Genomic DNA, 25,178 nt, shown 5'->3' with positions numbered 1-25,178 from the left:
CGGCTGAATGCCCATAGGATGGAGTATATCTGCTCAAGAGATTTCAACCTGTTGTTAATTGACCGGACCACTAAAGTATTCAGTTATAGTATTAATGGAATCCTCAAGCGGAGGGTGACTTAAAATTCTTCTTTTTAAAAATATTATCATTTTTCAATAAATTAAATGTTATCATTGTCGAATTGGCGCCACAAGGCCCATAACACACATGGTTAACAATCTGTCAGATTCTCGCATATGCGTTGCCCGATCTTTCTGCAGACACCATCAAAGATGCTCCCTATAAATTTCCTCCCCATCAATCTCCGCCTCCGCAGAGCAGGAGCACTCCCGGAGCTTCGACGATCCAAGTGAAGTGAAGAAGAAGAAGAACAACAACAACACCGAGAAGAAGCGGCGATGGCTGGATCTGCGGTGACGACGGTATTCGATTTCCACACGACCATCATCGACTGCGACAGCGACGATTGGGTAGTCGCCCAACTGGGGATCAGGGACATCTTCGATTAGCTCTGCCCCACAATGCAGTGGAATCCGCTCATGGTTGGTTCGTCGTCATCGATCCCAACTCTGTTCGTTTAATTTCGTGGTACATTGCGAAAATGTTGAGTTTGAAATTAGATCTGGTTCCTTTGTTTTAATGTCTTTTCCCATGTGCAAATCGATCTCAGGATCGGATGATGGAGGAGCTGCACTCGCAGGGTGTTGACGAGTGGCTCATATTTGGATGAAGGGATGTCATGGAAGAAAAATCTGTTAAGATTTTTCGTAATAAAATTCTGTTAAGATTTTATATAACAGAATTTTGTTACGTTTTTATCAGGTCTGGGGGTTTAGCAGTATTTATAGGGATCATTGTAAACCCATTGTAGATCAGAAAACACAAGAATCATTAGATGTGATTCTCTTGTGTAGAAGAGAATTCTAATAAAGCTTCGGCCGTTTTGTGGAGTAGGCAAGTCGCCGAACCACGGTAACTCTTTTCTTTCTCTTCTTCTTCTCCTTCCTGGTGTTTGCTCTCTTTTGTGCGTCTTTGTCTTGTTGTTCCGCGCGATCTCTTTTCTCTCTTCCTCTTCTTCCGCGGTTCAGAAAGGTTGAGAGGTATTGCCCCCTTCTTTGCACAACAATTGGTATCAGAGCTCCAGGTTTTTGGCAGATTTCTTCAACATGTCGGGGATGACTTCTGCGAAGTTTGATATGGTGAAGTTTGACGGAACCGAAACTTTGGATTATGGCAGAGAAGGGTCAAGGACTTGTTGGTGCAACAAGGCATGGCGAAGGCGCTAGGAGAAAGAAAACCGGAAAGCATGGAGAAATCAGATTAGGAAGAACTTTAGGCGAAGGCAGTGGTTACAATCAGGCTTTGTCTTACGAATGATGTGATGGATCACGTCATGGACGAGGAGTCACCGGTGGCAATTTGGCAAAAGCTGGAAAGACGGTACATGTCAAAATCATTGACAAACAAGTTGTATCTCAAGTAGAAATTATTCGGGCTGAAGATGAGTGAAGGAACCGATCTAAGCCAGCACATCAACGTATTCAACCAGATTGTAAGTGATCTGAAGCGGATTGATGTGAAGATCGAAGACGAAGACAAGGCGTTGATGTTGTTGAATTCTCTACCTTCATCTCCTACGTACGAGAATTTGGTTACTACTTTGATGTGGGGTAAGGAAACTCTTAAATTACAGGAGATTACAAGTGCATTGCTAGGTTTTCACCAAAGGAAGAAAACAAGCGATGAAATTTCTCAGGGAAGACTTGTGGTAAATAGCAACCAAGAAGTAGGAGCAAATCTCGACATGGATAGCAAACAACAAGACTCGTTCTAAGTCGAGAAGGAAGAAGGTGATCACGTGCTACAAATGTGGAGGTAAAGGTCATATCAAGAGAAATTGTCCAGAGATAAAGAAATATGTTGCAGAGAACAAAAGTAGTTCGGCAAAGTCTGCAAACATAGTTGAAGAAGTAAATTCAGAAAGCGGTGATGGAGATATGCTATCAGTTATGTCAAGTTCGGAGCAGCTGACGGATGCATGGATTTTAGACTCTGCATGTTCATATCACATAACTCTAAACAAGGATTGGTTTGACACTTATAGGGCAGTGGATTCTGGTTCAGTGTTGATGGGAAACGATGCATCATGCAAGGTTATCGGCATAGGGAATGTCAGAATCAAGATGTTTGATGGTGTGATCAGAACTTTATGTGATGTCAGATATATACCAGAGCTACGGAAGAACCTGATCTCACTAGGCACACTGGATGATATTAGTTGTAATTACAAATCAGTGAGCGTCGTGATGAAAGTCAGCAAGGGATCTCTGACGGTAATGAAAGGATAAAAGGTAGCAGGAAACATCTACAAGTTGATAGGAACTACAGTTGTAGGTAGAGCCACCTCAGTGGAGTCTGAATCAGACAGTACTGTCTTATGGCATATGCGGCTAGGGCATATGGGTGAATATGGGATGCTAGAACTTCACAAGAGAGATTTATTGAAGGGTGTCAAGACGTGTAAGCTTGAATTCTGCAAATTCTGTGTTCTTTGGAAATAAAGCAAAGTGCAATTCAAGACGACAACAAATAAGACGGAGGGGATTCTAGACTACGTACATACGGATCTCTGAGGACCAGCCAATGTAGCACCACGTGGATGGTACTTGTATTTTGTGAGTTTTACTAATGATTTTTCATGAAAGGTCTGGGTATACTTTATGCGTCACAAGTTAGAAACTTTTACAAAGTTTAAACTGTGGGAAACTGAAGTGGAGAACCAGACCGGAAGAAAGATCAAATTCCTTAGGTCAGACAATGGGACTGAGTACATAGATTCAAAGTTTCAGGAATTTTGTTAGCAACATGGGATAATGAGGCATTTCTCGATTTGCAGGACACCTTAACAGAACGAGGTAATGGAAAGGTTGAACAGGATAATCATTGAGAAGGCTAGATGTCTCAGGTTGAATGCAAGGCTTGCAAAGAATTTCTAGGCAGAAGCGGTTAACATGGCATGTTATCTCATTAATAGATCACCAAGGGCAGTACTAGAAGACAAAGCATCAGAGGAAGTATGGATAGGGAATCAAGTAGATTGCTCTCATCTTTAAGTTTTTGGATGTCCAGCCTATATGCATATATCTAGTGAGGAAAGATCAAAGCTAGATGTGAAGTCAAAGCAGTGCATTTTTCTGGGGTATCAGAAAGGAGTTAAAGGCTTCAAGCTTTGGTATCCTAAGGCAAACAAGGTGGTGATCAACAGAGATGTGGTGTTTGACTAGAAAACTATGTTACAGCGTACTCAGGAAGAAGGAAAAGAAACACCACAAAGCAACATGGAGAAAGATGTTATGCAGGTGGAGCTAGAGACTCATGACCCCGATTATTCTAGTTCAAAGCACACAGAGCATCGCACTATAGCTGGTGGCAGAACGAGGCGAGTCGTAAAACCATCCACTAGATACGGATTCGAAGACTTGGTATCTTATGTGTTTATCACTAGTAGTGGAAACCCTACATTTTTTCAGGAGGCGATACACAACTTTGAGAAGGACAGGTGGACGGGTGCTATGGCAGAGGAGATGGAGTCGTTGCATAAAAACCAAACGTGGGATCTAGTGGAACTTCCTGAAGGAGAGAAAGCTATAGGGTGCAAGTGGATATTCAAGAAGAAAGAAGCAATGTCAGAGGAGAAGAAGTGAAGTTTAAGGCTCGGTTGGTAGCAAAGGGGTATTCACAAAGAAAGGAGATTGACTATGAAGAAATTTTCTCTCCAGTAGTAAAATATACGTTAATTAGACCGTGTTGGCTTTAGTGGCACATCACAATTTGCAGCTGGAGTAAATGGATGTAAAGACGACATTTCTTCATGGAAATTTGGAGGAGCAGATTTTTATGTCACAACCTGAGGGATTTAGTCAGGTCGGACAAGAGCGGTTGGTTTGTAAGTTGAAGAAATCGCTCTATGGATTGAAACAATCTCCTAGGCAATGGTACAAACGTTTTGATTCATACATGATTCAAAACGGATATAGGAGATGTCAGTATGACTGCTGCATATATATGAAGAGCCTTGAAGATGAATCACTGATTTTCTTACTACTATATGTAGATGGCATACTCATTATTACAAAGAAAATGAAAGAGGTTGATAAATTGAAGAGGCTATTGAGTAAGGAATTTGACATGAAAGATTTGGGAGAGGCCAAGAAGATTCTTGGAATGGAGATTCACAGGGATAGAGCTACAGGGATATTATAGTTGTCTCAACGTAGCCATGTGGAGAAGGTGCTGGATAGGTTTAACATGAAGAATGCAAAGTCGGTGAGCACACCCGTGGTGCATCACTTCAAGTTATACAGTACACAGTGTCCAAAGATGGATGACGAGATCCAAGAAATGTTAAAGGTTCCTTGTGCCAGTGCAGTTGGTTGTCTGATGTATGCCATGGTTTGTATGAGACTAGATTTGGCGTAAGCAGTTAGTATGGTAAATAAGTTTCTCTCAAATCCTGGTCGACTACATTGGAATGCAATGAAGTGGATTTTCAGATACTTGAGAAATACAACTGATTATAACATCATGTTCAGTAGACAACTGGAAGATCCTTCAATTGTTGGGTACGTAGATGCAAACTATGCAGGAGATTTAGATAACAGGAGATCTACTAAAGGATACGTATTCACCGTGGCAGGAGGACCTATTTGTTGGAAATCTATGATACAATCTATTGTTGCATTGTCTACTACGGAATCAGAGTACATGGCAGCAGCGAAGGAAGCTTTATGGCTTACAGGGTTGGTCGAGAACTGGGTGTTCGACAAGGTGGAGTCAAGTTGTTATGCGATAGTCAGAGTGCTATCTATTTGGCGAAGAATCAGGTGTATCATGCGAGAACCAAACACATTGATGTGAGGTTTCACAAGATCAGAGAGTTGATTGTTTCCGGGGAAATTCAACTTGAGAAGGTTCACACTGCAGACAATGCTGCAGATATGCTGACAAAGCCAGTGACCACAGAGAAGTTTAAGCATTGCTTGAACTTGATCCATATCTCTAGATGCTAGAGGAAGGAAGCCCAGACTCAGAGATCCAGATGGAGTTTTGTCCAGATATTCGTATTCTTCGAAGGGGTGAATATTCGCCAAGGTGGAGATTGTTGACGAGTGGCTCATATTTGGATGAAGGGATGTCATTGAAGAAAAATCTGTTAAGATTTTTCGTAATAAAATTCTGTTAAGATTTTATATAACAGAATTTTGTTATGTTTTTCATAACAAATTCTGTTACGTTTTTATCGGGTCTGGGGGTTTAGCAGTATTTATAGGGATCATTGTAAACCCATTGTAGATCAGAAAACACAAGAATCATTAGATGTGATTCTCTTGTGTAGAAGAGAATTCTAATAAAGCTTCGGCCGTTTTATGGAGTAGGCAAGTCGCCGAACCACGGTAACTCTTTTCTTTCTCTTCTTCTTCTCCTTCCTGGTGTTTGCTCTCTTTTGTGCGTCTTTGTCTTGTTGTTCCGCGCGATTTCTTTTCTCTCTTCCTCTTCTTCCGCGGTTCAGAAAGGTTGAGAGGTATTGCCCCCTTCTTTGCACAACACAGGGCAAGTCCATTGGAGATATCGCAGTGCCTGGTAGGGTTTTAATTTGTTCTCGCTCATTTTTGATGGAACCCTAGCTAAATAAACAAATGGTACCATTTTTCTGAGAGATTGTCTGGGATCAGGTGTGAGCTCAGGGTGGTGAGAGATGCAAACGTGTTCTTCGTAGAGACAATACTCAAGCACCATGGATTGCTGGAGTGCTTTACAGAAATCAACACAAACCCCAGCTATGTTGACGAGGAGGGGAGGCTAAGGATTCTACCCTTCCATCATTCTACCACTTCATCTCATGGTTGCAAGCTCTGCCCTGCCAATATGTGCAAGGTAACTCTGCTAGTGCCCTTTTTGTGTTAAAGAAACACTTTTCATATTAATTGTGATGATGTTTGCAGTGTGACATTCGTTTCTCTCTTTTCCTGATTCTGATAAGAATGATCTTGTGTTTTCATAGATTTAGAGTTTTGGTTCTTTAAACTCTTGGGGAAGAGTTTATTGTACATAATCATATTTTATATTACAAGAGATTGTTTCCACAACTTGAATCCGTTACAATAACAAATACCTAATTGTCTTAGCCTTTCCCTTCTCATCCTCTTAACTTTCCATCCAAGTAAACCCAACTAAGTTTCAGAATTAGGCAAAGCATATCTACTCGGCTACATTCTTACAGTCATCTCTTCCCGGAATGCAGGGAAAGATCATCGATCGAATCAAATACACCTCTTCTATCAAAGGAAAGAACCGATTCATCTACCTGGGCGATGGCAAAGGTGACTACTGCCCGGGCCTTAAGCTAAATCAAGGGGACTTCTTGATGCCAAGAAAGAACTACCCCCTGTGGGATCTCATACTTAGCAATCACCATCCACTCGAAGCTGAAGTGCATGAATGGAGCAATGCTGAACGGCTGAAGATGAAGTCTTGCTCGGGGTGATGCAAAGAGCTCGAAAATGCAAAAGCTAATAAGCACTCCAAAAATTCTACTTAAAAATGTTAGAATTTTGGGACCATAATTGTAATTATAAATGTCTAATGTCATCAAATTAAATAAGTCATAATTTAATGTGATCAAATTATGATTAAGTAATATGACTTAAGGGTTTAATTGTTATGAATAAATTAATGTGGATACCATGTGCAATTTCTAATTTGTTGAGGGGCCAAATTAGAAATAGGCAAACTTATATTTCTATAAATAAGGGTTATGGTCCCAGTTTGCAGATGACGCTTTTGTTTTGTTTCCTCATCGACAAAACTCTCTGGATACTAATTGTTACCCAAATCGACTGCATACTATGGATTCTGGTACGCTTCTGTAATTTTCTGTCTATCCAGTTTATAATTTCTTAAGAATTTGAATAGAATGCATAAGTTTTGTGTTGATATTTCTCAACCCAATTTATTCTATCAATTGGTATCAGAGCCTTTTATTCCAATTTCTTAGGAAAACTTTTTTATTTTGGGTACAAAGTTTTATCTTTATATAATCTCGATTTTGGTTCATGATATATCATGTTGCGATTTTATTTTATCATCGCGATTTTTTGGCATTGCTCTGTGTCGCAACCGGCTGGGAAAAAAAAAAATTTTTAAACAAACCACGTACATGGAACGTGGAGTGAGGCCACGTTTTGAAACCAGTTATGCCAAACTTCATATTTTGAATTTTGACATTACGAAAAAAAAATAAAATATTGGTGTATTTTTTTCTTACAGAGGGAATTAAAATATAACAGTTGAGTCATATATTTTATCCCATTAATTTGATAATCCATTAAATTTATTATTTGAATAAAATAATTAATTTGAATGGATTATAATAGTTCAGTTAATATCTATTATTTTAATTTCAATTAAATTTAAATTATATGTCGCCAAAGTGACCTCTATTATTTGAATTTAATTTTAATTAAAATATTATTGAAATATTAAATAAAGTATAAATGTATATATTTATGTGAGTATTAATCGGCCCAAAGGAAGATTTGTACTTACAAATTATACATTTACTTGTGATAATAAACACGTAACAATTATAAGGTTTTATCTGTTATAGTTCATGCATATAATAAATCGATCCAAAGATAGGTTTATTATTTGCCATGCATTATTGTTAGTGTTTGATTATTACAGAAAAGAGTACCACTTGCAAATAATATTACTGTCCAAAGACTTGATATTATTGTTGCACTAGGTATCTTTAGATGAGATTTGTCATTTGTTTTTTTTTACTTAATTCAAAATGAGCATGTTATTTATGTTATAATTCTTGTGTTCTCTTTTCAGCAAATGTTGTTACTATTTCTGCTAACTTAAGTTCAGTGTCGATCCTTAATGGTACAAATTTTAAGGATTGGAAGGAGAACATTTTAATTGTTCTTGGCTGCATGGATCTGGATCTTGCGCTTAGGACAGAGCAACCCACTGCTCCTACAGATACTAGTTCCTCTGAACAGAGAACTAAATATGAGAAGTGGGATCGCTCTAACCGCATGAGTCTTATGATCATCAAGCGCGGCATACCTGAGGCTTTTAGGGGCGCGGTGTCTAATAGTGTCACCAAAGCTAAAGAATATCTCGATGAGATTGAAAAGTGTTTTACCAAAAGCGATAAGGCGGAAACAAGCACAATTCTGAAGAGTTTGATTTCCATAAAGTATAAAGGCAAGGGAAATATTCGGGAATATATCATGGAAATGTCCCACCTTGCATCGAAGTTGAAGGCACTTAATCTTGAATTGTCGGATGACATGCTTGTGCATTTAGTGCTTATTTCTCTTCCGAACCAGTTTAGTCAGTTTCAAATCAATTATAACTGTCAAAGGGAGAAATGGACTCTTAATGAGCTCATTTCATACTGTGTTCAAGAGGAAGAGAGGTTGAAGCAAATTAAGGCTGAAAGTGCCTATTTGGCAAGCACCCCTAAATATAAGGGCAACAAAAGAAAGAATGAAGCTACTAAAGGTCCTTATGTGAAGAAACAAAAGCAAGATACAGACAAGAAAGGTTGTTTCTTCTGTAACAAGCCTGATCATGTCAAGAAAGAATGTCCTAAGTACCATGCATGGCGTGTGAAAAAAGGGTACATTTTTCACTTTGGTCTGTTCAGAAGTAAATTTAGCTTCAGTACCTAGAAACACTTGGTGGTTAGACTCTGGTGCTACTACTAACATCAGTGTTTCAATGCAGGGTTGCCTGAGCTACCGAAAGCCAACTGATGCTGAAAGATGCATTTATGTGGGTGATGGCAAGTCGGTTGAGGTGGAAGCAATAGGGCATTTTAGATTGTTGTTAAGCACTGGTTACTATTTAGACTTAATAGATACTTTTGTTGTACCGTCATTTAGACGGAATTTAGTTTCTGTTTCTCATTTGGACAAATTAGGTTACTGTTGTTCATTTGGAAATGGTCAGTTCAGTTTATCTATTAATTCTACTGTTGTTGGAACCGATTCACTTATAATTTATGACAATCTATATATGATTGATATAAATGCTTCTTATATTGAAACCCTGAATGTGGAATCACGTGGTACTAAACGTAAATTTAATAATGAAAATTCAGGTGCCTTATGGCACAAACGTTTAGGACACATCTCTAGAAATAGAGTTGAACGACTTATATTGAATGGAATTTTACACTCCATTGATTTTACAGACTTAAATGTTTGTGTTGAATGCATTAAGGGCAAACAGACCAAAAGAAAGAAAGAGGGTGCATATAGAGCTACAGAAGTATTGGAATTGATACATACAGATGTTTGTGGACCATTTCCAACACCTTCTTGGAATGGTCAACAATATTTTGTATCATTCATTGATGATTATTCTCGATATGCATACCTATTTCTTATTCATGAGAAGGCTCAAACATTGGATGTTTTCAAATCATTTAAGGTTGAAGTTGAGAACCAACTAAACAAAAGAATTAAGAAAGTCAGATCTGATCGTGGTGGTGAATACTACGGTAGATATGACGGTTCAGGTGAGCAACGTCCAGGACCTTTTGCTCAATACCTAGAGGAGTGTGGAATCATCCCACAGTACACCATGCCAGGCTCACCAAGCATGAATGGTGTAGTTGAACGACGTAATAGAACTCTTAAGGAAATGGTAAGGAGTATGATTAGTCATTCAACCTTACCAATGCCACTCTGGGGAGAAGCATTAAAGACAGCAGCTTACATTCTAAATTGAGTACCCACTAAAGCAGCTACTAAAACACCTTTTGAGCTTTGAACAAGGCGAAAGCCAAGTCTCAAACATTTTCATATTTGGGGATGTCCAGCTGAGGCTAGACCATATAGGCCACATGAAAAGAAATTGGACTCCAGAACAGTAAGTAGCTACTTTATTGGATATTCTGAGCGATCACGGGGCTATAAGTTTTATGATCCCAAAGTAAAGACCATCTTTGAGACGGGAACTGCAACGTTCTTTGAAGATATTGAGTTTGGGGGGAAGAATAAAGTAACAGATCTTGTTTTTGAGGAGGAATGTATTCCCACTACTCTTCAAGAGGAAATGATTTATATTCCTATGATTGCTTCTAATAATGATCAGGATTTGAATGCAATACCAGAACAACAAGACATTGTTAATCAACTCCCAGAAGAACAAACTCAACAACCTCAAGAACCAGTGCATGCAGAACAAGTGCCTTTACGAAGGTCCACTAGAGAAAGGAGGAGTGCTATTTCGGATGATTACATAGTACTACTTCAAGAACATGAGGAAAATGATGGTATGGCGGAGGATGATCCAATCAACTTTCGTCAAGCCATGCAAGATTCAAATTCTCAAAAGTGGATTGAGGCAATGAATGAAGAGTATAAGTCAATGCAAGATAATAATGTTTGGGAACTTGTCCTATTACCAGAAGGTGTGAAACTCATTGGTTGTAAGTGGATTTTTAAAATCAAACGGGATTCAAATGGTAATTTGGAAAGGTATAAAGCACGTCTTGTAGCTAAAGGCTATACTCAGAAATATGGGATTGACTTTAAAGAGACCTTTTCTCCAGTTTCAACGAAGGATTCTTTAAGGACAATCATGGCACTTGTCGCACACTTCGATATGGAACTTCATCAGATGGATGTCAAGACAGCTTTTCTCAATAGAGACATTGAGGAAACAATCTATATGGTGCAACCAGAATACTTTGTATTAGGAGATCCAAGGAGTATGGTTTGCAAACTTAAGAAGTCCATCTATGGGTTAAAACAAGCATCTCGTCAATGGTACCACAAATTTCATCAAATAATAATCTCATTTGGTTTTGAGGTAAATATGGTAGATGATTGTGTGTATCATAAGTTCAGTGGGAGTAAGCATATCTTCCTGGTTTTATATGTTGATGACATTTTGCTTGCCACAAACGATATAGGTATGTTGAACGATACCAAGAGATTTCTATCTAGATATTTTGAAATGAAAGATCTTGGTAACGCATCTTTTGTATTAGGAATCCAAATACATCGAGATCGTTCTTGAGGTATTCTTGGATTATCGCAAAAGAACTATATCGATAAGGTGCTTAAAAGATTTGGCATGCAAGATTGCAAACCAGGTAATACCCCAGTCGCTAAAGGAGACAAGTTTAGTCTTAAACAATGCCCTAAAGGAAGCCTCGAGACTCAAGAAATGCAAAAGATTCTCTATGCTTCGGCTGTAGGAAGTCTTATGTATGCTCAAGTTTGTACGCGTCCGGATATTGCGTACATTGTTGGAGTGTTGGGCAGATATTTAAGCAACCCAGGAATGGATCATTGGAAAGCAGCAAAGAGGGTAATGAGATATTTAAAGAGAACTAGTGATTACATGCTCACATATAAGAGGTCAGATACTCTTGAGATAATGGGATATTCTGACTCTGATTTTGCGGGATGTCAAGATAGCATGAGATCCACTTCAGGTTATGTTTTTCTGTTGGCTGGCGGAGCTATCTCTTGGAGAAGTGCTAAACAGGCATTGACAGCTTCTTCCATCATGGCAGCAGAGTTTATAGCATGTTTTGAGGCATCTAATCATGGAATATGGCTGAAAATTTTTGTCACTGGGCTGCGTATTTTGGGAAAGGTTGAAAGACCACTGAAGTTATTTTGTGACAATCGATCAGCTGTATTGTATTCTAACAACAATAGGAGCTCGACAAAATCGAAGCACATCGATATCAAGTTCCTTGTTGTGAAAGAAAGAGTACAAAGTTGACAGATTTCGATAGAACACATAGGCACAAACTCCATGATTGCAGATCCTTTTACAAAGGGTTTACCACCCAATGTCTTCTATGAGCATACCACTCATATGGGTGTTATTCAGTTTGGTGAAATCTAGATCTAGTGGGAGTTTGTACTATATATATGTTTTTTATATATGTTTGGTTATGTTAAAGAAACATATGTATTTGGAGATTATCTGATCAGATATAAAGTTCAATGTTTACTTCATTACACTTTGTATAACTTAAGTTAAAGTTTTGATCTCACTATGGTTATAAGGAGGACCAGTTGAAAATTGACATGAATAGATCACCTTGCATGTAATTTTCATGCCACATATTCATAATTGATCTATGTCATTTGATTATATTGATGTACGTGACCATTGATAGTTTAGTTGTGAAAGATACAACGAAGACTACATTGATCCTATGTCTATATAATTAATGGACGAGATTGTTAAGGAAACCCTACAACTATGATGACAAAAGTTATGAGCTCATTAAGGTTAACATTTATAAGTTTACACATATGGTCCAGTGGGAGATTGTTAGAATTTTGGGACCATAATTGTAATTATAAATGTTTAATGTCATCAAATTAAATAAGTCATAATTTAATGTGATCAAATTATGATTAAGTAATATGACTTAAGGGTTTAATTGTTATGAATAAATTAATGTGGATACCATGTGCAATTTCTAATTTGTTGAGGGGCCAAATTAGAAATAGGCAAACTTATGTTTCTATAAATAAGGGTTATGGTCCCAGTTTGCAGATGACGCTTTTGTTTTGTTTCCTTATCGACAAAACTCTCTGGATACTAAGGAAGATCTGCAAATTGAAGATCTTACCCAAATCGACTGCATACTATGGATTCTGGTACGCTTCTGTAATTTTCTGTCTATCCAGTTTATAATTTCTTAAGAATTTGAATAGAATGCATAAGTTTTGTGTTGATATTTCTCAACCCAATTTATTCTATCAAAAAATAGATAGGATTGAAGATAATATTTTTCTTCCAAAACCTATTAAATTACATGTAATAGGGATGATTTTTTTTTCTTTGCAATTTTTATCCAATAGCAAATCCTCCCACCGTATGAAACCTCTGTCAATAATATCATTATATTATTATATTATTGATAATGCCCGGAGGTAAAATTGAGTTGGCTATTGCAAGATAGAACTTGCGGTAGGGGTTGATTTTTGGTAAAGTCGAATGACCAACTCTCTCCTACAGTATCTAACTGTAGCTTTTCGATTTATCTTCTCGCAAATGATTATGTGGCCGATTGTGTGGAGTAGATAATGATATTACCCGATTCATTTTTTACCAACTACATGACGATTGATTATAAATTAATTTTATAATTTATTTCTCTTCGTATAATTTAGAGACGAACTTTAAAGAACACTTAAGATGACCTTTTACTACAATTATATAAATTTAGAATCCTTTAATAATAGATCAAATATTTGAAATTTAAAATTCAACTATAACATATTATTAAATTTTTTCTCTCAAATAAGTCAAAGATCAATTCTGCACATACCCTAAGAAAAAAAAACCTAAGGTGAGTATAATCACCCTACAATATTTGAAGCGGTCACTTCTAAAATTAACCGTTTAAAGAATTCGATACATGTATTAATGAAGGGATTGGACGGCATTGTCCGTATCGTTGGCATCTCTCTATTCTTAGCTGTTAAAACCGTTAAAAGTGCGCGCCTTCCTTATTTCTCTTCCCCGGGTTTGCGCATGACCCACCGATGGAGCAGAGTCCGTCGCCGTCACGTCTCTCCTTCCTCCTCCTCCTCCTTCTCCTCCCTCTCTCTTTCGCCGTAGAAGTCCCTTCGCCACCGTCATCCGGCAAGGGCAACGCCCCCGTTAATGGCGGCAGAGTCTGCGAGAACTTCACCGTCCCTTTAGTCGGCGGCATCAGCGTTTGCATCACCCCGAAATCTCGGCCCCCTCCGCCCACTCTTTCTTCATATTTCGAGAGGCGCTCGGTGCGGGAATTCCTTCTGGCCCACAATCGGGTGCGGGGGGCGCTGAGGGAGAAGCCGCTGCAGTGGGACCGGAATCTGGCCCGGTTCGCGCGGCGGTGGGCGAACCAGCGGCGACGCAACTGCGACATGGTGCACTCCATGGGCCCCTACGGGGAGAACCTGTTCTGGGGTGGCGCGGGGGCGGATTGGACGGCGGTGCAGGCGGTGGAGGAGTGGGCGAAGGAGGCGGAGGACTACGACCGCGACAGCAACGAATGCGCGCCGGGGAAGATGTGCGGTCACTTCACGCAGCTGGTGTGGAACGAGACCGATAAGGTCGGGTGCGCCCTCGTCAACTGCATCAAAGGAGGCGTCATCATCACCTGTAACTACGACCCGCCGGGAAACTACGTCGGCGAGAGCCCTTTCCAATAATTACATATATGTGTAACAGGGGATGAACCATTAAACCATATGTACTGTACGGATGATCAAAAACTACAAGTTCGTACCTATTAAACCATTCCAGCCATAAACCAGATGCAACATCAATGATTTACCCTGAAAAATCGATGCAAAAACTACCTCAATCTAACATCCATTCGCCAAGGCATAAATTCAAATTCAAGAAGTGTATAATTAAACATCCTATTCCCGCATCAAACTTCGACGTCTCCGGTGTCTTCAGAGATGATGAACTAGCTCTCCTTCTAGTTCAATGATCCGGATGCGGTGGGAACGCTAGGAATCACGTGGCAAATCCATAACTCAATCAGCGCAAAGTCAGGTTAGTCCGATTCAGGGCCGAGCTCAGATCCAATCAGTTCCACCCATAGTCGAGTTCAAATCTAGCCAGCTCGTGAGTCAGTGATCCTATCCGAAAGTTGAGTCACGTACTGGAATGGTGGGAGTGCAAAGGGGATCAGTTCTTCTCCGGTAAAGCAGAGATCGTTCAGATTCAGCGACGCACGTGACTGCCGGAGCGGTGGTGGATCTTATGGTTCATTAACACAGTGAACGAAAGCTCTAGGTGTCGATTTGCGTCTGTTACCGGCCAACTGTAATGGCGTTCGAAGCAATTAATAATTTTAGGCTCAGGTCTACGGCATGGGCCCAAGTTGTAGAACTTAGGCCCCATTATATACGGGGACGGCTGCGATTGATTCACCATGGTTTTCAAACAATCCTCCTCCGTCCGAATTAGGGCTTCGGCTATAAATTCGATCGAAATGGCTGTCTGTCTGCGCTTCGGCTCTTTGGGATTTACCTCATCGTGTTGATCGCCGGAGCAAGGCCGCATCTTAACTACCTGCACCGGCAAGATGGTAAGCGTCTGCCTCTCGGAGTTTGCTTCATTCTGTAGAATCCCTTTGTATCAGTTGAATTTGTTGAGGGATCAAGATGTGGTGGACGGTCCATTTGTATTTTGGTTTGAAGAAAGCAAAACGATTATTTTCGATCGCACTGTATCAGTTCGAAATTTCAAGGAACCATTTTTGAACCTTAATGTCTAGCAGATTTGTTGCACCAGAGTTTCATAGGTTTTGCAAAGTTAGTAGCAAAATGGGGGTTTGTGTTAGAGTAGTGAGTTTACAGCATCCGTCTCTGCCATGGATAGTTAATATTCGGCACATTATTTGCGAGATGCTTGTACGTTTCGTGGCTATGCATTCAAATTCTCATTGGATCTGGTACTGATTTGTGAAATGTTGCTCTCCTTCTTTGACTATATTCCTTCTAGTAACTGTGGTCATTTTTCTCTGATCTAAATACAGACGAAGCGCACCAAGAAGGCTGGAATTGTTGGCAAATACGGTGATCAAATAGTTCAGTAGCTCAATCTATGTTCGCCATGAAGGCTGATTCTGAATTTGTCCTTTTGTCGTGTCTTATAGGTACCAGATATGGTGCAAGTTTGCGAAAGCAAATCAAGAAAATGGAGGTTTCTCAGCATGCCAAGTATTTCTGCGAATTCTGTGGGAAGGTACAATTTCTTGTTTTGATTTTTCTGCTTGATGTGTTAGCTGATGTTGGATATAAATTTGAACTATGTTATATTTGTTGATGCTGTTTTGTGTCAACCGCTGCATATAATTTAAGCATTTAGGTGTTGGATTTTGTTTAGATCATAACTATTTGAATATTTACTCAGCGACGCTATGGATCCAATAAAATTATCAAGTCGGTGTGGCAATTTAGTGTGAATATAAAATTTAAAATATATGGTTATGTTGGTGAAATCTTAATCATATTTCAAGATGCATCATTGAAAATTTGTTTTGATTAATATTTTCTAATTTGTGGTCTCAATCACATAAATATAATGAGCTCAAAGTTGAATTTCCACGACTACCCTAGTACAATATCTAGAAAATTCAAGTGTTGGGTAGGATCAAATAACCCCACTAGCTTCTACCTTACTCTTCTGCACCTGCTACTGAGTAAATTTGAAGCATTGGAATCCAATAGAAATCTTCTATTTTTCATATTTTATAAGCATTGTGTGGATGCTACATTTAGGGTATGCTTGCTTTGTATAAAATGTTTGTGTTTTTTCAGAATTCTTTCTCCATTTTCATCTATGGCATGATGGAAGATCATGGTCAATGAAACCTTTTATTGCACAATGGAAAATTGGATGGGGGGAATGAGTTCAGCTAGAGACAAGTGGAAGTCATTCTTCATGCTTTCATTTGGAGCGGAACAAGTTATTTCCCCCATGCTTTCCCTTGGAGTGTAACTCATTTCCTCATTCTTTTGGGGCTCCTTTGCCAGCCTTTATGAGATGCTCCAGCAGTCCCTTTGTGCTCCTCGCAGCTCATCGGCAAACCCCTTATTCCTTTGGCATCCCTCACAAGTCATTCTGAGTGACCTTTTCTAACTCTGTGTCAAAATTATTTTACCCTCCATGCACCAAACTAACCTAAAATATGTTCCCGTGTAAAAAAATTTGTTGGAAAATATTTTACACTTTTCATTTCTGTAAGTTGTGATACACAAATGGATTGTTTAAGAGATCGACGTCTGATTGTTTAAGAGATCATTTCACTGACTTGGTTAATCACATTTCTCGTTTTGCTAGTTTGCTGTGAAAAGAAAGGCAGTTGGAATCTGGGGCTGCAAGGATTGTGGCAAGGTCAAGGCTGGTGGTGCTTATACATTGAAGTGAGAACAAACGTTCTACCATCGCGCATGGTTTCTTCATTCGTTTCTTTTGCTCACAACTTATTCTTCATTTTGCGCAGCACTGCTAGCGCCGTGACCGTGAGGAGCACTATTCGTCGGTTGAGAGAACAAACTGAAAGCTAAAGGAAGTGAAGAATTGTGCAACTATGCAATTTAAGTTTCAGCTCGGACTAGTTATGAATTTTCCTATTTTTGCAGGCAGAAGTTTTTCGAGGCGTTGTAAGCTAAACTCAAATGTTTTTTCCCTGATGCTTTTTAGGCTTTAAGTCAGACTTTTCGGTTCTCCAGTTTGTTCTTTGTTGGTTTGCAGATTGCATTTTCAGTCTCTGGAATTTACTAACTAATGTGTCCCTGAACAGAAGTAGATTATTATGGAGTTCACAGAAATGATTCCAAAGTTTTCTTTTTTCATTTTTCAGAAGAATGCCGAATTTATAATTTAAAAGAAAACTTTATAAAATATTATTTATGCAAAAGTAACATATTAATGGTAATTTATAAAAGACGGATTTAAAATTTAAAATTATTTATTAAAAGGGGTAATTTTTTTATCATGATTTTTTCATTTTATTCTCTTGAGAAATTTAATTGTTTTTATTATTATTATTATTATTATTTTTTACATTTCCCTCTCTCTTCTCTTTTACTTGTAATATCTTTTCTCTTTTTATTTTTCCTCTCTTTTACACGTCTATTCTTTTAAAAATATTTTAACGTCTCAAGTTGAAATAAATAATGGATAGTATCGTTTCTAGAAACTGAAATTAGTGCGATCGAAACTATCTAGGTGGATTAGTGAGTTTTGATCATTCATTATTTATTAAGACTTTTCGGGATGTTAAAATATAATAAGTAAGAATCCTAAAAATTTTCACTTTGAGCTTGATATATATCATATCAAACCTAATGTGACCCTGATATGAATTACATCAGACCCATCATGGAGAATTTTGACGATTCTTCTTTATTATATTTTAATACACCGAAAAGTTGAAATAAACAATAGATAGCATATTTGAATTCTTTGCAACCAAAAAATTCACATGAACTGAAATGAGTACAATCGAAGCTCTCTAAGTCCATCAGCGAGATCAAAACTCACTGATGGACCTAGAGAACTTTGATTAAAATCTATTAATGGACCTAGAGAGCTCCAATTGTACCCATTTTAGTTCTGTGGATTTATGAGATTTTAAGAAGTTCAGATATGTTATTCATTGTTTATTTCAGCTTCGCATATGATTCCATATCAGGCCCAATGTGGAGAATTTTGACGATTCTTTCTTATTACATTTTAATACATTTGAGAAGTTAAAATAAACAATGGATAACATATTTGAACTCTTTGTAATCCTAAAAATCCACATGAATTGAAATGAGTGTAATCGGAGCTCTCTAGGTCTATCATTGGATTTTGGTCGAAATTCACTTATAGACCTAGAGGGCTATTATTTCATTCATTTCAGTTTCTGTAAATTTATGGGATTGTAAAGAGTTAAACGGTACTATATATTGCTAATTTTGATTTCTTAATAGTGTTAAAATGTTTTTAGAAGAATTGACTTTTATTTTTTAAGTACATGTTATCATTCATGTATGTATAAGAGGAGCATGTATAAGAGTAGAATTGTAAGAGAGATAAAAGAAAAGAAATATTATAAGAGGAAAGAGACTAGAGAAATGAGATAGAAAATAACAAAAAAAAGTAATTAACTTTATCAAGAGATAGAATTAAAAGATACATCCTTTAATGAATAAAAAAATAATATATATCTTTTCATAAATTCAAAAACCTAAATACTTCACTCCTGATATATATCAAATAGAAAAACGACTGCAGAACTCGACGACTACAGAACTCGCGTCCATTCTCCGTACTTCACTCCTTTTCAGTCTCGTGTTTGGGATTCCAACCGACCAAATCCAACGCTTCAAATGATCAAATCCAGCAACGTGCACGGTCAAGATTTCCCCTGGCCAAATCTTATAGTCTTCTTCGCCACTCTAAATTTCGTTTCCCTCCTCCTCTCTTCCTCTCAAAGCAAAAGGAAGGGAAGAAGAAGAAAGAAGAAGCATTTCCTTTCCTCTTCTCCTTCCCTGGTTCGTTTCTCCTCTTCTTGATTTTCTATTAATGCCTCGCTTTAATCCTGTTTTTCCCTTTCAAGTAGCTCGGTCCCGCGATCTCTTGCTTCCCTTTTCCTCCTATTCGCTTTTTCAGAAATCAATTTAGGTTTTTTTTTTTATATCTTGCGGCAAGTTTGATTATTTCTGATTCATCTTGTTGTTTGGATGTTATATTTCCTGTTTGTTTGTTCATGACTTGTGGAACAAGTTCTGAGCAAAACGTTGGTGTTAATTACAGTCGTAATGGTGTCAACGTACAGCTTACATTCGCCCCAATCTGTTCGAGGTAATTGCATGTTAAAGTTGGGTGTCTCTGGCGTGTTCTTCTGTTTCGACAGATGCTGTGTTAAGAGATTAACACGTCTCATTGTAATGTAGTTGGACCATCCAGTGGTCGAGATGTGAATTTTTAGTTTGGGAATGAAATTGGCAACGTTCTTTGAATTGGAGCGAGAAGCTCATTCCATCCTGTAATAGGAGGCGACACCTTTTTAATATATGGATATAATGAACACTGCGCTTCAAACTAATAGACACGGATCATCCTAGTTTTAGCATGTCTTCTTACGCCCATCGTGAGTCAGTGTCATAGATATAATGGATCGCTACAATTGTCCATATGAGATTAATGGGTCAATATACCCTCTCAGCTCTCAAAGGTAGAGGCCTAGCTTTGGTACCATGTTAAGTTAGGGTGGAGCCAATGGATAGTCACTCAAGAGACGGGACATCTTTCTGATAAATGGATGTACTAGATCACCGAACTTATCCATGTGAGATGAATAGATTGGAGCATCTTGGGGTTTCATGACCCTCTATGATGCCATCATGACTCAGAGATACAAATCTAGCTTTGACACTGTTTAGTTGGGGCGAAACCACCCATTTGTTCAGTTGGAAGAATGCTCATTCAATTTTAAAATGATCTCTAATTTGATAGTGGAACAACCCTTCAAATACATAGATCTCAATGATTTGTTGATGTGTGTCTAATCGGTGTGGAGCATCTTAACTTCAACAATATTCTATGTTCTTTGTAATTTGTGATTCATTTTAATGGCAAATGGTAGAGTAGAATCATCCTATACGATTGGGATTTGGGATTCACCTTTGGCTATTTCTTGCTCATAGTTTATTTTTCCTTGTGTGGACTACTTCTTCCCTATCTAATAGAGGAATTTCATTGGAATTCTTATGTGACACCTTACTTTAGTCTCACACGGAGATTTGTTATAAGTTTTATTTGAGTGTGCAATTGTTCACTGACACTTAAGCACTTAGGGTTGGTAATCAGTTATGCTATATTAATGCATCAGTCCTCACATTGACTCTAAATATGTACATAGAGAAAGCTTTACGGAAGGGATTTGTTCTGTTTTTATGGCATTCTATCTTATGTTACCATAACTGCCTTATGCTTTTATAGTAGTACAATTGCATGTAGCATATGTGCTTTCTGTACTGAACCATCAGTGACTGTTCTAAATTGGCAATGCAGTGGCTTAATTCACTGAGAGGTCGTGGCAAATGCATGTGAACCATAGCAGTGAGATTTCTTTAGCAGTTACTGATACAGAGATGAGCACAAATTGCAAGAATACTACAAATCTGGATGACTTGTGTGAGCAAGAAGACAAGAAAATAGAAGCTTCTGTTAGGTTACGACTTCATGTTTTTTTTGATATCTAGATCACATCTGATTAAGGATTAGGAGGCTCATTTTGTTGTCTTATAATCAGTCCTGTTGAAGAAAAGAGAAAAGCACCAAGGATCAAAGGGTGGGGCCTTAGAAAGTTCAGTACAATAGGTAAGGAGGCACAATCTATCTGCTTTTGAGATTCTTCCATCATTTCTATGCCATTTTACATCGATAACTTCTTACCTTGTGCTTAAGTAAGCATTCTTTGTCTTGTATATATTTTGGCATAGTTTACTCAGAAAGTATGTGTGTGTTTATTTGCATGAAATCTCAAATTAAAGTAGTTGGCAGTGTTATAATTATAATTTCAACCCCGAATCTTGCACACATACTTGCAATGCATTCTTGCCAAATCAAATAAGTGATTATATTCATCTACTCATGGCACACTCTAAATTGTCTGATTTTTCAGTGTGTGATAAGGTTAAGGAGAAGGGAAGAACTACTTATAATGAGGTAATGATGAAAACACTATTGATTCTCTTCCTCCAAGCAAGTTATTTTGTATGCTTAAGTGAGAAACCTTCAAGGATTTTTTAAAGAAAATGTAAACATTTTTTGCATTTGAAATGATACTTAATCCTAATTTTGACGTGCAGAAGGCATTGGACACTTCTCTCCATGAAATATTAGTTTTATGATTTATGCATGTTAAAAGAGTTCCTTCACAGAAGTTCCCACATTATTGTTCTATAATCTTGGGAATTTTGCCCTCTGTTAAAGTTGGTTTGGTCCTTTACTAAGTTTTTAGTGCATGCATGGGTACAAAGACTAACCTTTGGCTAAGACTTTTGCATAATATGATCCTCATGGACAGTGAAACATCGAACTATCCACGGTTCATTAGGTTCTTATAGAAGATGAATTCTGTTAAATTGGTATAAATTAGTATAGCTAGTAGTTGCTAGACAGGCAAGAAAATAAAAATGTTTGCTTCTTTCAGCTCCACACAATAGATCTGTCATCTCAATCAAAATGTTGTTAAGGGATGAATGCAACTGTCAAAGTTCAAACATGACACTTTTTATATAACATGAGTTCTATGTACTTTTCAAACTGTTTGTAACTTGTCTGCCAGGTTGCAGATGAAATAATTTGCGACTTATCATCCATGGAGAAAAAGGATACTAAGGTTGTGCTTTATCACAAGAAGCATTCATTTCTAAGCTTTATGAAACTGTGCCATTTTTGTGTGCACTGTAGTGTTAATCTAACCGTTTCTTTTGTGTGGGATAGTTCGATGAGAAAAACATACGAAGGAGAGTTTATGATGCATTTAATGTTTTGATGGCAATTAATGTTATTGCAAAAGACAAAAAGGAGATAATTTGGGTTGGTTTTCCTTGCAATGGACTAGACAAGTTGGCAAAAACTGAGGTTTGCTTTACAGTTTTGCTTATACAGACATAAGATCCAAAAAATATACAATGTTTATGATTCTGATCTACTTATTTGTGCAGGAAAGAAGAAAATTGTTACTTAAGATCCAAGAAAAAGCAAATTCTTTACGAGAGTTGGAGAACAAGGTGCATTTTTCTTTATTTTTGTGCAAAATCGTTATCAAAAGCAAAACCTTCGGGGTTCATGTTTGAGTCAATTTCTAAATATAGCTAACAGATTGAAATTCTCAAAAAGACACCCAAGGTTGTGATATAGCTGATGGTGTACTGTTTTGGTTCTTCAAGTATAGAGATATCAGCAATCTTATACGCCGGAACCAACTGTCACACAAGTTAGGGAGTGCTTCTTCCGACGGAATAGCTCTACCATTTTTGTTGGTTCGGGTATGTTGATTTTTTTTTGTTTCAGGTAGAATGCATTCTTTGTTTTTAATATTACATGGTACTAATATCTCTTAAGCTCGTTGCACAATCACTCTTTATTTTTCATCTTCTTCTTTGAAAGGTTGTTTTAACCTTTTCAACAATTGCACTTCTTTCGGATATTAAAATATGTTAACACTGATCTAGAAATTTAAAGATATGATATTTCTTAGTATCGTTACTTAATGGCTTCACCTTCACTACACCTCTTATATTTATTTAAGCTTGGGTTTTTCTGTGACTGACAGACGAATCCTAAGGCCACAGTAGAGATTGAGATCTCAGAAGACATGCGAATGGTGAATTTCGACTTCCACGGGTAATCTGGTTATCTTCTCAGCTTTTACTGACTCGAGCTCTGCATTTCCTCTCCTAGTTAGCTTTAATGTCTTTGTGTTGTCTTCCTGCTAGAGCACCCTTCCACTTGCATGATACTGATTCAATACTCAAAGCTATGCGATGCGCCAGGTCTTCTGAACAAGATCAAAACTTGGCAGATACTTTGACGGAACAAAAATCTCAGCAGCAGCAGTCTGCATTGGTGCCAAGGGATTAAGACACAGGAAGAAGTTTGGTGAACCGAAGCATCAAAAAGATAGAAGTTTGAGGTGTTATGTCCTTGTCAACCCTTTCATTTTGTAAGAACTTGATGGATGTGTTGGATTTAGTCTCCATTAGGTGGGCTGATATATTAGTAACACACGGATTTGTCATTGTAAACAAACCCATTAAAGTTATCTAATTTGATATTTTAATCATGGATTTGTGGTATTGGATGTGGACTTATGTGTAGAACTTATTAGTTTGTTATCATCAACACTGATGGACTACTATATATATATAGGTGTAGTCGTCTTAGGAGAGGTAATTCTGGTAGCTATCTTATTTTTCTTGTATTTCAGAATTGTCACTTTCGCACCTATAGAAGATTAGACTCTATGGCTAATTAAATTTTAATCTTCAGTTTTTTCCAACGATAATGGAAAGGAGAATGTCTTTGGTTTCAAGCTCGGATTTACAATTTTCTGTTTTTCAGAATTGTCACTCTCGCACCTATAGAAGATTAGGCTCTATGGCTAATTAAATTTTGATCTTCAGCTTTTTCCAACGATAATGGAAAGGAGAATGTCTTTGGATTCAAGCTCGGATTTACAATTTTCTGTTTTAAGATTTTGTTGTTTTTCAGCTTTGCATATTTGTTGCAGATCTCCGACAATATTCCGTGTTGGATCGTTTGAATTGTTTTGTTGATTCATATGCTATAGCGTGATCTTAAAGAGTGTAGAATTGTAGAATCGATGCATTTGGGGCTGATGGCTTTTCACGTTTTTCATAAAACGCAGTGAAATTAAAAACATAGGAAAACAAGCAAGGTTAATAAAGTCAAGTTTTATTTGATTTGAAGCCTGTGACAATTGGTTTGTACTTAAGAGTGTTTTCATTGATCAATCTACTATCAATTTAAATTATTATAAAATATATCTCGATTATAAAATAGATGTAAATATTTAAAAGTTACTGACAATTATAGATCTAAAGATTCTTGACTTTAATTGTCAAAGCAGTGTTTGGGCGTTTGTGTTAAAAGTGATGGTTGAACCCTCCTTTTGTAGCCCACTCCGAGCGCCCCCACTAGGCTGATGTGGTTGCACCTCGTTGAAACTTCATCCTGGAAGCTTATCCATGTCCGAGCACTTGGACCACCTCCGGACACCTAAACCGTTGGCGTGAGTCGACCAGTCGAAGTGTGTCATCGCAGAATGAAGATGAACTTTTATCAATCCGAGCACTCGGACCGTCCAGGTGCCCTCGGCAGCCACCCGGCCGCTCCCTCTTCGTTGCTGACTCGGGTGCCTGAGTAACTCCGGGCGCCTGGACTCCTCTTTTTCAGCCATCAACTTTCTGCAACACAAGGTTAGCAAGCACAAATAATATATAAAGCAAAATAATTTTGACAGTCTCTAGACTGATCGATCTTGACTTTGAGTTTCGCTGAAACTCTAAGTCGAATCAACTCCTATTGTTCTCTCTACGGAGAACGTGTCCTCGCCTACTCACCTCAAGAGAGATTACTTTTTGTCAAATCAGTCCTCCAAACTGTTTGGACTTTTGCTTAGCATCCGAGACCTTAGAACTTTCCACTGGACGTCCGAACCTTGATCAGTCTAGTCTTCCGCTTGATATCCCTAACCCCAGGAGTTTCACCTATTGTCCTCGACCTTAAGATTTCACCTAACGTCCTTAACCTGCCAAAACTTTGCCCAATCTCATGGACCAAGACTTCATTGCCTAACCGCAACTAGGACTCTCTACTTGTCTAATGTCTACTAGCACGAATAATAAATATACGGTAAAATTATTTACAATAAATTTAGGCTACGTTTGGTTGGGTGTAATGTAATTTATCTTGTAATGTAATCAAATTTGTAATGTAATGTAATCTTGATTACATTATTATGTTTGGTAATATAATGTATGTAATATTTGATTACATGGATGATTAAATTCTTTTGTTTGGTATC

At 37.9% G+C, this 25,178-nt stretch overlaps 3 protein-coding genes and 1 pseudogene across 3 annotated transcripts; all 4 read left to right on the top strand.

Moving 5' to 3' along the window:
• The first annotated feature begins 399 nt into the window (after positions 1-399).
• LOC121987103 lies at positions 400-6,545 on the top strand (annotated as a pseudogene).
• A 7,060-nt stretch (positions 6,546-13,605) lies between these two features.
• LOC121987101 (pathogenesis-related protein PRB1-3-like) lies at positions 13,606-14,259 on the top strand. Its single transcript, XM_042541004.1, has one exon. The coding sequence runs from the start codon at positions 13,606-13,608 to the stop codon at positions 14,257-14,259; it is 654 nt and encodes a 217-aa protein (XP_042396938.1).
• A 755-nt stretch (positions 14,260-15,014) lies between these two features.
• Positions 15,015-17,350, top strand: LOC121986224 (60S ribosomal protein L37a-1). The gene is made up of 5 exons (XM_042540089.1): positions 15,015-15,149; positions 15,600-15,639; positions 15,720-15,808; positions 16,907-16,989; positions 17,070-17,350. The coding sequence occupies exons 1-5, from the start codon at positions 15,147-15,149 to the stop codon at positions 17,131-17,133; spliced, it is 279 nt and encodes a 92-aa protein (XP_042396023.1). The 5' UTR covers positions 15,015-15,146; the 3' UTR covers positions 17,134-17,350.
• Positions 17,351-19,051: 1,701 nt separating this feature from the next.
• Positions 19,052-23,414, top strand: LOC121987912 (transcription factor-like protein DPB). The gene is made up of 10 exons (XM_042541615.1): positions 19,052-19,110; positions 20,633-20,792; positions 20,874-20,941; positions 21,246-21,289; positions 21,912-21,965; positions 22,070-22,210; positions 22,294-22,359; positions 22,519-22,617; positions 22,905-22,975; positions 23,068-23,414. The coding sequence occupies exons 2-10, from the start codon at positions 20,662-20,664 to the stop codon at positions 23,210-23,212; spliced, it is 819 nt and encodes a 272-aa protein (XP_042397549.1). The 5' UTR covers positions 19,052-19,110; positions 20,633-20,661; the 3' UTR covers positions 23,213-23,414.
• The last annotated feature ends 1,764 nt before the right edge of the window (positions 23,415-25,178 follow it).

The sequence above is a fragment of the Zingiber officinale genome, chromosome 5B (genome assembly GCF_018446385.1).
Source record: "Zingiber officinale cultivar Zhangliang chromosome 5B, Zo_v1.1, whole genome shotgun sequence".
Classification (NCBI taxonomy): domain Eukaryota; kingdom Viridiplantae; phylum Streptophyta; class Magnoliopsida; order Zingiberales; family Zingiberaceae; genus Zingiber; species Zingiber officinale.
The sequence above is the reverse complement of the archived record's forward strand: the minus strand, read 5'-3'. Positions and strand labels throughout refer to the sequence as shown.